This window comes from Perissodus microlepis, chromosome 19 (assembly GCF_051167445.1).
Source record: "Perissodus microlepis isolate ML-2025 ecotype Zambia chromosome 19, ASM5116744v1, whole genome shotgun sequence".
NCBI classification, from domain to species: Eukaryota; Metazoa; Chordata; class Actinopteri; order Cichliformes; family Cichlidae; genus Perissodus; species Perissodus microlepis.
In genome coordinates, this window is record NC_140479.1 from 28,648,026 (window position 1) to 28,661,877 (window position 13,852).

Here is a 13,852-nt window from a genome sequence, read left to right on the forward strand (position 1 = left end):
ACTACTGGCAAATGAGTGAAGTAATATCAACTTAGCTTTGTGTAAGACGCAAAGAGACACACCCAAAGTAGAATAGTCTGGATACAACAGAGACATCATTAGGTGCTCCTTACTAGTCCTGGTTTGTACCCCTCTTGGCTTCTGAACTGTTTAAAATCTTCATGGTATAGATTCAGGAAACATTTCTCAGAGATTTTGATTCATACATATTGATATAATAGTGTCAGCTGCACATCTATAATGCAAATCTCCCATTCCAACATATCTGGTGACGTTGGAGGCCATTTGGATACAGTAAACTAATTTCCATTTTCCATTTCCAAGAAACCACTTTGAGATGATTCAAGTATTGTGATATGACGTGTTATCCTGCAGGAAGCATTAGAAGATTGTGATACACAGTGGCCATAAAGGGATGGACATGGTCAGCCATGAGACTCAGGTGGGCTGTGGCATTTAAATGATGCTAAGCTTGTACTAAGGGACCCAAAGTGTGCCAAGAAAATATCCCCACACCATCACACCAACACCACAAACCTGACTCATTTTTAAAAGACACACTCTGTCCATGTTCTGAGCTTAAATTTAAATCCAGTCAACGTCAGTTCTCTGGGCTGCTGCTCAATGGATTTTCTCTTTTTCATAGCATTCTCTGCTGAACTTTAGCAAGTTTTTAGTATTTAGTAAGTTAAATACATTAATAATGTTTCAATATAAATATGTTACAAAATGCTTTAAGAGCGAAAATTCAAAAACTGCTGTAAGTGAATTGTGGAATGTCCACTGGCATTTCTTCCCTCAGCAGTACGATCTGGCCATATAACATTTACATACTGCCAAAGTTATTAGGCCTGTGCACTGAGCCTTCACTGTGTCATTGTGAACAGCACTATTGTGTTTTTATGGCCTCAATAACAGGGGTCATTAACGTTTTTGTTCCCATTCCTTTTTGTTCGAACACAGAACCTTGTTGGAATTTGAGCATATACTAAAAAGAGACATGGAACCCATTACAACAAATCTGATAATACCAAACAAACACACTGGAGGAGTTTCTGCTTCTTTTTAAAGAAAACTAAAAGACACAATTTTCTCCCAGCCAGAGTGAAACAAAGTCTATATGGTTACTTTGGTGTCAGTGCAGAGAACTTAGCTAGTCTTATGACATATAATAACCTGAAACATCTTAATCCTACACATTGAGATGCTCAAGAAAACTGTATTCCAGTTTAAAACGCTTTAAGTAAATGAATAAAACCACAAAGGCTGCTTTTACTGAGAAAATTGAGTTTTTGTTTCTATCGGGGTGTAATAACACATCTTGTAAAATATTTCATCTCATTTATCAAAGAGTGTACAGTTAGTATGTGTTGTTTTTGCATGTAAGAAAGATCAATCTGGCTACATAATTTACTTTATATTTCATCAATTTAAAAAAAAAAAAATTCTATCCAGATCAGGGTCACAGAAAGCAAACAGAGACAGGGTACACGCCAGAGAGGTCAACAATCTATCACAGAGAGACATACAACCATGTGCTCTCACCCACAATCAATTTATAATCAATAAATAAGCCAACAAGCATGTTTTAAGACTGTGGGAGTAAAACATAGAACCAGAGGGCCCTGGGCTGGCACATTCAAACCCTGAACCTACTGACTGTGAGGCAACAGCATGTTTCATTTTATAGGCCTTTTCTAATGAAAATGCAAATTTACCTGTAGTTAAAAACTGGGGAGATGGAAGCAGCACCAGTGAGTCCTTCTGTGGTTGCTGATGAGTTTATACTTTCTCGTAAAAAAACAACAAAAAAACAACAACTAAAATATATCTTCAGATAACTGAAGGAGCCTAAAATACGATCGTATAGTAACATCTGAACAGTTCAATTAAATTATAACAATCATAAAAATATGCATGTTTCAGCACCAGAAGAAAATAATCTCTTCGCAAACTATATGCATCAAAAACTTTAATTCTAGCGCCATCTAGTGGATTTACCCATACATAGAAAGCGAAAGTTTGCCAGAACGGAAAAGATGTGAATCTCATAAATCTGTGACGCGAATTCACTATTTTTAGACCCAGCAATGATACATGCTTCACTAAAACCATGATTCAGATGAAGTGGTCCCTATTATTTTTCACTATTGACTCATAGGCTACCTGGATTACTCATATGGATGAGCTGGAAGCGGCACAAACAAAATGAGTCCTTTCGTGGTTGCAAGGCAGAAATTCAAAGAATAACAAGGATATATATATATATCCCTACATTACTGGAAAAGGGCTTCTGTACGACAATTTGTAGTGATGCTGTTTGTGATCTTTTCAAAATTACAGCTTCTCTGCACAGTGGTAGATATCGTTCTCGCCAATAAAAGCAAATTAGTTCCGTTCTAGGAAGTTAAACATTACATCATATTTCTGCATCACTATATGATGCATTTGGAAATAGTAGTTTAAATACAAATGCAAAGATTCAAATAAATGGTGTTGATATCGAAAGAGTCAGTGAAAATAAATTTCTGGGGGTAATAATAGATGAAAAACTTAACTGGAAAGCTCACGTAAGATATATTCATTCCAAAGTATCACGAAGCATTGCAATACTAAACAAGGCAAAACAGGTATTCGACAGAACATCACTTCATATTCTATACTGTTCACTGGTTTCACCATACTTAAGCTATTGTGCAGAGGTCTGGGGCAACAACTATAAAACCACTTTACATTCACTTTTTACTCTTCAAAAAAAAGCAATTCGAATCATCCACAATGCAGGTTACAGGAACATACAAACTCACTATTTTTGCAGTCTGAAATATTGAAAATTGACGATCTAGTGAAATTCCAAACAGCACAAATTCTATTCAAAGCAAAAAATAAAGAACTGCCAGGTAATATTCAGAGTATGTTTTTTTTTTTTGAAAGAAGGAAGTTATAATTTAAGGGGTTTTGTAACTTCAAAACAATGAAGGTACGTACTACAAGAAAAGGCTTTTGTGTTTCTGTTCATGGAGTGAAACTATGGAACAGTCTGAATATGGAATTGAAGCAACGTCCAAACATAAAACTGTTCAAAAAGAGTTATAAAAATATGATCTTCTCGAACTATAAAGAAAAGGAAAATATTTAAATTAAGTGAATGTCTCTATTTAAAAAACAAACAAACAAACAAAAAACTCATGATGTGATATTATAGTATATAGTATATCAGAAATCTGTTCACTATTTTTATTACAAATTATATCAGTAAGGAAGCTGACTAAATATTCACTGATAATTTATGGCAAAGGGGTGGGATTAAATAAGTGTTTACTTCTTCCCACTCCCTTTCAACATGTAAATTAATCAGAACGTTTTTTTTTTTTGTATGTAATTTGTATAGTATTTTTTTCTTTCTTATTTTCTTTTCTAAATGTACCTGTATATTGTTCACATGTTGAAATAAATTACCAATCAATCAATCAATCAATCAATCAAAAGTAAATATTTTATCATGTTAAATTAAATGGAATATTTTTTTTATCACTGTTACTAATAATAATTATAATAATACTATAGTGCAGCATAAACTCATAAAATGTAACATCATTTCTAATTGTGAGTCGGTGTAAAAAAACAACAACTGAATGAACTATTGCAATAGATAAATTAAAAAAAAAAAAGATTAAAAAAAATCTGAGAATCATCTTCTCAAAATCAGTGAAGGTGAGGCACAGCTTAATCCTTTTTAATGAGCCTTAGCTCAAAGAAGCTTGCTCTGACAACATCTTCATTTTGTTGATTAGTGGTTTCGGTTAACCGGTGTTTCTAAATTGCCCATAGGTGTGAATGTGAAGGATCTAATGTAAGGGCCAAGAACACCACTTACGATGGTGAGAGGATTGTAACAATAGAACATCAGTTTTCTCTTCCATCCATCCTCTTTTCCTTGTCAGGGTCGCAAGAGTCAGGGTCCACCCTGGACACGTCGCCAGGCTAACAGTCTATCATTCGCATTCAACTCAACCTCACTACTGCATGTCTTTGGACTGTGGGAAGAGGCTAAATGGTGGAATTGAACTCAGGACCTTCTTTCTGTGAGACAACAGTGCTAATCAACAGCTGCCTGTTTCTTCATTTAATTTAAAAATTAGGGTCAGCCATGTTTTAATGCTTCCTGTTGGGTGGCATCATGTTTCAGTTGTATTTAGTTTTTTTTTAAAATAAAGACTAAAATGAGCACAAAATGAGAAAGAAAAAAAGATGTGATTTTTGAAGTAGACACTGCTCAGTACTTTTGATTTGTTTCCTAATGTGTTTTAAATGCAAGACTTTGCTCACTCTTTGAGCAGTTTTTACCTGCGTGCATTGAAAATAGCTGCCTGCCTTCCAACATTCATCTCCCTCTCTGTTATCTCACTCTAGTTTTTCAGGTGCACTTCAAAGAAATCAATTCCCAGATTATTTACCCTTAGCAAGCACCAGGTGGCAGTCTAAGTCAGTCTACTATAGCAGTGTTCTCATGGCCTTTTTGAACAGTTTCATTAAACTTTGGCGCATACAGTAATGTGCAAAAGTCTTGAGCCAACACTAATTTCTTTCTATTTCGTTAGGAAAAAGAGAAGTAGCTGCAGCGGTTCACTGAAATATGCATGGAAATTCAGTGTATGGCGGCGGGGGGCAATTCTAACGAACTTCAAAGTCAATATTTGGTATGAACACCTTTATTCTTTCCTGAACTTCTCTGCACATATGGAAAATTTTAACCAAAAACTTTAAACCTGAAGTGATGACTCTATCAGACGTGTTGCTACTGATCGGCAAATCATCCTTGTGTAATTTGGCATGCCTCAGCATTTTCTCCCCATTTCCCCGTTTCTGGCTAATAGATCTTTGCACATCAGATCAGTGCACAACTACAATTTTATGTGTGTTATGACTATCTGGCATTTTTCAGAGATTCAACTAATGAGGTGAACAAATTATGTGTTTTTGTGACAGGCTGCTAGAAACACACCGATTCTTTGCTAGTTTCTCAATTGTAGACAAAACACTGGTTTGTCCTTTGCAATATTTGCACAGAACTTAGTTAATCTTGTATGTAAAGTGCTTCATTGGGTTTGAAGTGACTGACAGTGCTGTGATGAGAAACTGCAGAATGGTGAAAAAAATCAATTAAAAACTGTAAACATTCTTCAATCATATCTTTAACCATGCTCACTTTCCACAAGTGTTGATTTCATCATTGTATTAACTCAATAACTTACACAGCAATCATATCTACAATCCTTTCACTATGTGCGGCAGTTAACTGAGGAAGTGAACACGTGTGAGATAACATCAGCAGTGAAAAGCTGATGTAATGCATGCTTTGACTGATACAAATCTTTGCCATGTGACAACAGTTAACAGGTATAACTGGCGCCCTGCTGAATGCACTCTCATAGTATTCTCAGGAAGGCCCTGAGGTGTCACACTATGATGGCTTACATCCCACGGGAGCAATAAGACTTTGGGGATTTATTTATGTTTTCTTTCTCCTGCGCAGTTGGTTGGCTGGTTCCATTTTTAGACCTGTTAAAGATATTTGGGAGGATAGGGTCAGAGTTCGGGGTTAGGAGGTTCTGTGTGTCACTGGGGTCGTGGGGAACAGGGCACCCCCTCCCTTGTGTAGCAAATGGGGACAATTCTACAGACAGACCCTGAAAACCCATCGAAATTCCTCCACAGCAGTTCTTGATGTTCTTCATGCTGCTGAGTGGGTGTTACAGATACATGAGGGCTCTACTGAGGGGGAAACCAAAGTCCCTGCACCCCCCTTTTACCACCCTCACACATATGTTACTATAACAATAAAGAACAAAGGAGGGTACTTGAAGTTAAGCTGGGCAGTGACCTGGGGAGATACTATTGTTGGTGTTAAGCATTGTTACCCCTACATTGTCTCGGATGAGGAAAGTATCTTCAGGTTTTAACGAAAGGGACCGAAAAGACGAGCAGAGGAGGAGGAACTCATCTGAATTTTATGAGACCAGTGTTTTTCTTCTTTCTCTTTGGCAGGGATGAAACAGTCCCAACATAGCAGACTGAGGGCTGGTCCACTGTGTAATTATAGGATGTGAAGCTGCAGAATCTAAAGGCTGTGGTCTTTGCTTTGAGGGCAAAAGAGCTCCAAAATCACATCGGTGAAACTTGAAATGAGCCCAGATTTCAAAGTGTTCAACTCATTTTTTATTTAGACCACGTTGAATCTGCTTTAAAATATCACAAGGTTCTGCAGACATTATGAGTTTTCCTTTATTTTTGCTATTTTTAAAAAGTCACAACAATTTGAACAACACAAATAAGATGATCTCTATTATTGATACTAAGACTTGTAACTTAAATGCAGCTTATACTTTAGACATATGTCTCACGTCCTGGGTGCTCACTACTGAGTTTAAGTTCTGAACTTTCAGTGGAGATAGAAATGGTTACTCTTGGCATACGCCATCTGCTCAGGAAGCTCTAATTATGCGTTGAAACGCTCCAGAGCTGCTACTTGCCGGGCTGTGTTTGGAGAGTTTATGTAGTCTTTTGTAAGCTGGTGATCTTTAAAATCAAGAATTAAAAATTTTAACCTCTAAGTGCTTCAAAATCCTCAAAAAAATAAAAAAATAAAAAATCCTATCTTCTGACTCTACTTATGTCGTGCCAGGACCAGGGCAATTATTAGAAGATCCAGTAATCAATTTTCCTCAAACTGACTGAAACTGCCTTTGCTGCCCAAACCGACAGTGGCATGTGGCCAACTTAAAGTCAGTCACTGACCGAATAAGCCCCAGTCACCAATCAGAATCCATAATTTGGCCTCAGTATCACAGCGTGCATACGCTATGGACCAAACCAATCAATATTTTAGGAGGGTGGAAAGATTTGGGGTGGCGTACAACTTCAGTCTGCTGTTGTCTGATCACGAGATGCTGGCAAACTTTGACCTTTTGCTTGCCAGTGAGCACAAAGCCTCATCATTACCCAGTGATTACATCATGATCAGTGTTAACATGATTAAATCTCTGAGGTCACTTATGCTGCTGGCAAAGCTGTAACTGTCATCTGTAAGCGGGAAGTTAAAAGCAAACATAGCAGTGTTTGTTTAAGACGTTAACCTGCAGCTGCTGGAAAACTTTGCACCAACTGTAAAGAAGATTACTCTGATCACTTCATCCCCACTGCCAGATATTTTAACAGCTGAACTGGGTGCTTGGTGATCTTTTGTGATAAAAGCTGGTCGTTCAAAGATGTGCGCTCCACAATGTTTCATAACTTGGGACAGAATACACCTATTAACTACTTCAGACTCTGTCTTTGTGGAGATGTTGTGTATGGAAATGAAGGTCTATCTCCTTTGAATTCATAGCTTTTGTAATACAAATGAAGAGGCCTGCTAGTGTGATTCAACAGGGGTTTGCATGCAGCTTTGGAAAACTGCTCCATGCTCAGTCAATCCACATTTGAACTCATTTAAGAGAAACTTCTTACCACTGCTTATCAGTAATGGAGATTAACTCCAACTACTCTGGCATTTTTTTATAGCCTTTAACTGGCAGTTCTGCTGATTTTGATGGGATTAGAGAAAACGGTCTTAATCTTAAAAGTATTGTTTGGCTTCAGGGTTGACAGCCTTGTCTTGCAGTTTTGTTTGATTAGAGACTGAAGTGAGTAACGACATCAACTGCAACGTGGCCCCACAGTGAAAACTATGCAGGGTCTAAAACTGATTTAGGGCTACATGCAAAACAATGTCAAAATACTGAGTCGGTCCTGTATCTGCAGCACTTTTCATGCAAAAATGGCTCCCGTGGGTATTATCATGTCAAGCACAAATATTTTATTGGACCAGATTGCATCAGATTCAACATTTTACTCTTTAATTTTGTAACAAAATGAAAACCGAAAACTGACATGTAATTAAATGAGTTAAACGAAACATTTTGGACATGCAGTTTTGTTGACTGTGACAAGTTAAAACCCATTAGGTTTTAGTAATATATTATTTAGTGCTTTATAATTTATGACTAACCATAAAACGTTCAATTCAAACTTAAAATGCAATAAGGTGGAAATATTCCACACCACACCAAACAGTAACAAGTCTGGATCTAGCACGTTTGCCCTGCATTGTTCTTCTGCAATGGAAAACATTTCCTAGCTTCCCTTATTCTTCTTTCCCCATTAGCCCACAATTGCCAAGAACAGTGAAAAATGATATGAAAATAAGTGTCAGTTATTGTAATCATTACTGGTGTAGCAGCCAGGGCGGGGCTGTGCAACAACCCCACCTACACTACCGCTCTGATGCAAATGAAGGGGACTTACCCGGATCTACAGCTTGCTGCAGAATTTTCTGAGGCTCCTCCCTGCTTCAGACGCCTTATAACAGGGTATCTCACTGGCGCGAAAAACGCACTGTGTGGCTCTTTATTGTGGAGACCGGGGAGAGTATCGTGCGTGCTGTTTCAGCACCGGCGTTTTTTGGGCTCTCGCTTATTTTTTAGTTCTTTTGTTTTATTTATCTGGAACAAAAACGTGTAGATCGCACACCAGAAACAACTGGATTTGGTTTTAATCCATTACATTTTCGTGAATTGGGTCTTTCGTTGCCGTTAGGGGGGATTTCTGTTTTTTTCCCTGTGCGCTGAATTACGCACCGGACAATTCGAGGAGAGCCGGTAAGTGGTTTAATTCTGTAGTCTCGTCTTTGAAAGTTTCACTTGAAGAAACGGACCTGTTCAGTAACAGTGTGGCTGCTCAGTGATCTCCTCTACCGCTTCACATAGCTGCTTAGTGGAACAAAGCGCTGTTTTCAATTCAGGAAATACCGTCTGGCACTTTTACGCAGTTATTGTAGCCTCTCGTATGCCCTCACACTTGTTTTAAATCCCAAGTTTGCACACACACAAACACTTATATATAACTAGATATAACTAGATTATTTAATAACCATATGTGTCTGAACAGCTTGAGTCCATCAGTGCAAAGAGGAGCATCTGCAAGATGGCATCAATTATTGATATGGTCCCATTTGTAGAAAGTAGGCTGTTAGGGGGATTGCGATGTCCTGATAGTGTCCCATTAGATGGATGGGCTACTTGATATGTGATCGTGCATGTGCTGGGAACTAGGCTGCTTTAAAAAGATCATTGCTAATCTCTCTGAAATTTCCTCTCTGGTTGTGCAGAACGTTGTTCAGAAGCCACTCGTGTGTGCCACTGGATCATTCCTGGGAATAAACTCTGGAGGATATTATTAGCCGGGAAAATGGACTTCGACTCGCACTATTTTTTCGATTATTTGGATACCGAGGAGGATTTTTACAAATCAACCGCACCAAGCGAGGACATATGGAAAAAGTTCGAGCTGCTTCCCACCCCTCCCATGTCTCCCACCCGGACTCTGTACCCCCTCTCGCCGGGAGACAGGCTCAGCGTGTTTTCCAAAATGCTGGGCCAGGAGGACGAGTGCGAGGGTCAGTTCATCCCGGACACCGAGGAGTTATTCGGTAACCTCAGCTCCCACATAATTCAGGACTGCATGTGGAGTAGCTTCTCTGCCAGCAAGCAGCTGGAGAAGGTCAACGGGAGAACGCCGGCTGCGGGGCACACCGGTGTTTCCCCCGTCCCCCAGATCTCCGCAAGAGCGAACAAAGCGCAGTGCGTCTCGCCCGGTAGCTTGCTCTCCATCAAGGCGACGGACTGCGTTGACCCCGCTGCTGTTCTCACCTTCCCCGCAAGCAGCTGCAGGAAGCCGGCGTCGTCTGGCTCCGAGTCCCGCTCTGATTCCTCTGGTAAGGATACAGCCATGCCTCTGATTTGCCCCACCCTGCCCTGCTCCAGGATTAAATTGCCCATAACAGTGCGTAATTTGGAAAGCGGGGGCTGCGGTTGCATAGCTGTGGTCTGACTTGCATGGTGAGGTTATCAAGTGTGACACAGTCACCTAAAGGCTGGAAGCTTGCTGAGTGTAGTATTTTAAAAACCGCGCCCCTGTTACTCTCGCTCTACCCCCCTTCAATTCTCTATCTTCCTCTGGCTCTGCATTGAAATCAGAGTGCAGTAGAAGGGTGGGGTAACCCGCTGATGATTTATTGCTGCTTCAAAAACACTGACAGACCGTGAGAATAACTTTCAAGCATTTCCCAAATTAGGGGTTGTCCCCTATCAGCATAAAGTGTTCATTGAAACTGCTGAATAATGCTCAGTGGTTAAAGCCTCAATTCTTGCCATGGAATTGAACCTGGCATGCACCACCACTGCTCTAAGCGCCTCACCTGCTGCTCTGCCATCCTGGTACTGAGGGATGGAGATTTGCTTGTTTGTTTTATGGAATTGCTTTTAAAGGTTGAACTAGCTTGAGTGCTTTGTAGGAATTTGCAAGTTTGTAGAGTGAGTCCCTTTTCTGTGTTTACTGATGAGTTATTTGTCTGTGTGATGACAGATGATGAAGAGGAGATCGATGTAGTCACTGTGGAGAACAAGCAGAACCGGGTGCGGCTGGTAAATGTCCGAAAACCAGTCACCATCACGGTCCGGGCGGACCCCTGCCCCAAACGTTTTCACATGTCTGTCCACAGACAGCAGCACAACTATGCCGCTCGTTCCCCAGACAGTGAGCCAGAACCGGAGGAGGAAGAGGATGAGGAGGAGGAAGAGGAGGAGGAGGAAGAACCCCCAAGCAAGCGTGCCTTTATGGGACCCGGTGCTTCAGCTCATCTCTCCCAACCATCATCCTCCTCGGAGGCTTCGCAGAACTCTGACACAGACGACACGGACCGCAGACGGAACCACAATTTCCTTGAGAGGAAGAGGAGGAATGACCTCAGGTCTCGTTTCCTTGCCCTACGGGATCAGATCCCTGGCCTGGAGTCGGCCAAAACGCCAAAGGTGGCCATCCTGACCCAGGCGACAGAGTACCTCATGGAGCTGCACAGCAGGGAGAAACGGCAGCTGCAGGAGAAGAAGCGCCTCAAATCCAGACGCCAGCAGCTCCTTCGCAGGCTATCTGAACTCAAGTGCTCTTGAGCCTCCAAACAAGCGCACCTTCAAAATAAACTGCCTCATTCACCCCCGAGAACTTTTGCTCACAAGTTACCTGTCACTTTTGAAAAGCTATGCTTTTTTTTTCTACATGCCTCATGTGAATAGCTGTGAAATTTTTTTGGAATGCATTCAGCTGTTGTTGTGAATTGACTGTGCTGCCCTGTGAACCTGTTCTGACGATGAGGAGTGGTTAGATTTTTTTTTTTTTTTTTTTTTTGGTCAATAGTTGGGTTGATGAATTGATGCTCATCAATACCATGATGTGAATTGCCTGTTAATTGCTTACCAAGAGCAAACATTTGTAGCCTTTTGAATATGTGTGTTTCTTCATCTCACCATTGCACATGGAGTGATGCATGAATGCCTTTCTGTGTAGCTGGGAGTGAATGAATTACATTTTTTTTTTTTTTTTTTGTATGACTGATTATTTGAGGTTCCATAAAACAAAGACTCTACTCCTCTGGGTGGTGTAACACCAGGCTACCCAAAAGCTTCTGTTTTGATAGGATAATAGGAGGTAAACTGGGATGATAAAGGTTGCACTACTGTACTTTATACTCACATGTCACTTTCAATGCTTCTGATTTTGTTTTATAAGCATGCTAACAACAATAGCATCATTAAATTTTTATACCATATTTGCATACGAACCTGAGGTCTACTGTTTGTTTTATTAAAATAGAGGCCCCTCATAACTTTCTCTATGTCGTGCTGATGGGCTGCTGCCCTCCAGAAACATCGCCTTCTATTGTACCTGATCAAGTGTAAAATAAGAGCAGATCATTCAATTTAGCAAACAGTATCTTAACGTATTGATTCTCCTGCACAAGATGCTGGTCTACACAAGGTTGAGCTGAGGTTGTCCTTGAGACTCGTCCTTGAAGAGATTCCTGTGTGATTCTCCACTCTGCAGTGACTGCTGCATGCTGGGCACCTGATGTGCTCTGAATTGGGTCACGCTCACGCACAAATACAATCGGTATCTTTAGAACAGTCCCTCTGGTTTTTTTTTTTCTTTAAAAAAAAAAAAAAAATCTATATATAGATATCTATCTATCTAAAGCAATACATAAAATGTAGACCATTCTTAACCTACATTAAAAACACTGGTCTCAAATATGTTAGCATCCTTCTATTCACCCCTTTTAAGTGGAATTCATTCTATAGTAAATTGGCCTAAAGGACGAATATGAAACTAACTTCATGCATCCAAGCTCCTGGTGATGTTGTTGCCTGGTGTGCGACCTTACCAATGAGTCTCTGCAAGCCTGGATGACTCAGGTTTGAGCTGCAGTCATTTGTTTAATAAACTCAAAGCAGGCACTTTGTTCAAGTTCAGCCTGACAGATGAGCCAGGCACACCCTGAACTCCAACCGTCTCGCACCTCACTTGGCTTTTGTTATGCCTGGAACTGGCGTTCCACCTGCCCGTGTTTATTCAACGGGTCCCGTTTTTAGTCCTGAGGGCACTGTTTTCTGGCACAGTTTAATATATATTTCCTTCACCAAGTCAACATTTGGCCTCATGAGGCTCAGTTTAACATAACTTAATACTGACTATGCTATACTTTCTTCCCAATTACCTTATATTTCTTGAAGAAAATGGTATGTTTTGCAGGTCTCATATTTCCACACTAAGGAGAAAACAAACCAACCAGGATATCAGGTAATGCAAACCTGAACAAACTTGTGATGGCGACCAGCTTCGGTGCACATGGCCTCTAGTTTGTTGCTTAAACTTTATTTTGCATCAGGAAGTGAAAGCAGAAATCAGATATCAGGTCTTGAGCCAGATAGGAACAACGTCTCTGTGTGTTTCCAGTTACCTTCCAACGACAAAATTCTTTTAAAAATCACCTTTTCCACTTCATTTTCTAACTCCCACCAGCAACATGTAAAGTATTAAGTGCATCGTGTCGTGGATGCAAATAAAATGTTAGTTCTTGGGCAAAACATCATATCTTGAGATGCTGTTTGAGGAACTAAAACATACTGCACACGTGGGTTCCTGCAGTGCGCTATGTAGACATGAACGGTGACAAAAAAAGTGTCATTTCTCACTTAAAAGGTGAAAACCATTTGCATTCCTGCTAATATTGACAGCAGACACTCTGGGCTACAGTTTTGTTTTTTGTTTTTTTTTTTAAAAACAAGACTTTTCCTGAGGGAAACAATGAGGTAAGAGGATCTGACTGTCCTGCTGGATGCTCTGTGCCGCTGACGGTTAACTTGCCAGACTGGATTTTCTGGTCGTCCACATTGAGCAACGTGCCTCTCACTTTTTACAGCTGCAATTTCTCACTGTAGCCTATAGCTCTTGCTCAATATCCAGTATATATAAGTGCCGAGACTTGTAGCGTACGCTGCAAATCCTCGAGAAAAGTGACAGCATCACTGCTGGTCAGGCAGTGTGTGATGTGTAAGACTAGGGTGGGACTGTGGAGAATTGATGATTTGACTGGGAGGAGGGCAGCCTTGTTTTGATTTATATCCTTGTTCTAAACCCACAGTCACACACTTGTCTTGCGAAATCTTAAATTCTCTTTTTGAGTCAATCCACTGTTTTTTGTTTTTTTTTGCTGCGACTAGGCAATGTGCAATGACAGAGCACCTGCTTGTAAGAATGAGATCTAATACTGGCGCTAACTTCTTGTCAGATGCATCAGTGCACTGCTGCACGGGAAATCCTTTGACTCAATACTGGGTAGCATTATTAAAAGGGTAAATGATTGATTCAAATTGTGTTTAACCAAGCAGATAGGGTGAGATTGGAGAGGAAAGGCTAG

General features: G+C 40.3%; 1 protein-coding gene across 1 annotated transcript; it reads left to right on the forward strand.

Moving 5' to 3' along the window:
* The first annotated feature begins 8,413 nt into the window (after positions 1-8,413).
* Positions 8,414-11,716, forward strand: LOC146366286 (protein L-Myc-1b-like). Its single transcript, XM_084915685.1, has 3 exons — positions 8,414-8,699; positions 9,209-9,814; positions 10,465-11,716. The coding sequence occupies exons 2-3, from the start codon at positions 9,289-9,291 to the stop codon at positions 11,046-11,048; spliced, it is 1,110 nt and encodes a 369-aa protein (XP_084771811.1). The 5' UTR covers positions 8,414-8,699; positions 9,209-9,288; the 3' UTR covers positions 11,049-11,716.
* Positions 11,717-13,852: the final 2,136 nt, after the last annotated feature.

Bases quoted from the DNA above. Each gene is read 5' to 3' on its own strand.
- LOC146366286 (XM_084915685.1), top strand. From the start codon at position 9,289: ATGGACTTCGACTCGCACTATTTTTTCGATTATTTGGATACCGAGGAG. The intron at 9,815-10,464 runs GTAAGGATACAG...GTGTGATGACAG, and splicing joins GTCCCGCTCTGATTCCTCTG to ATGATGAAGAGGAGATCGAT.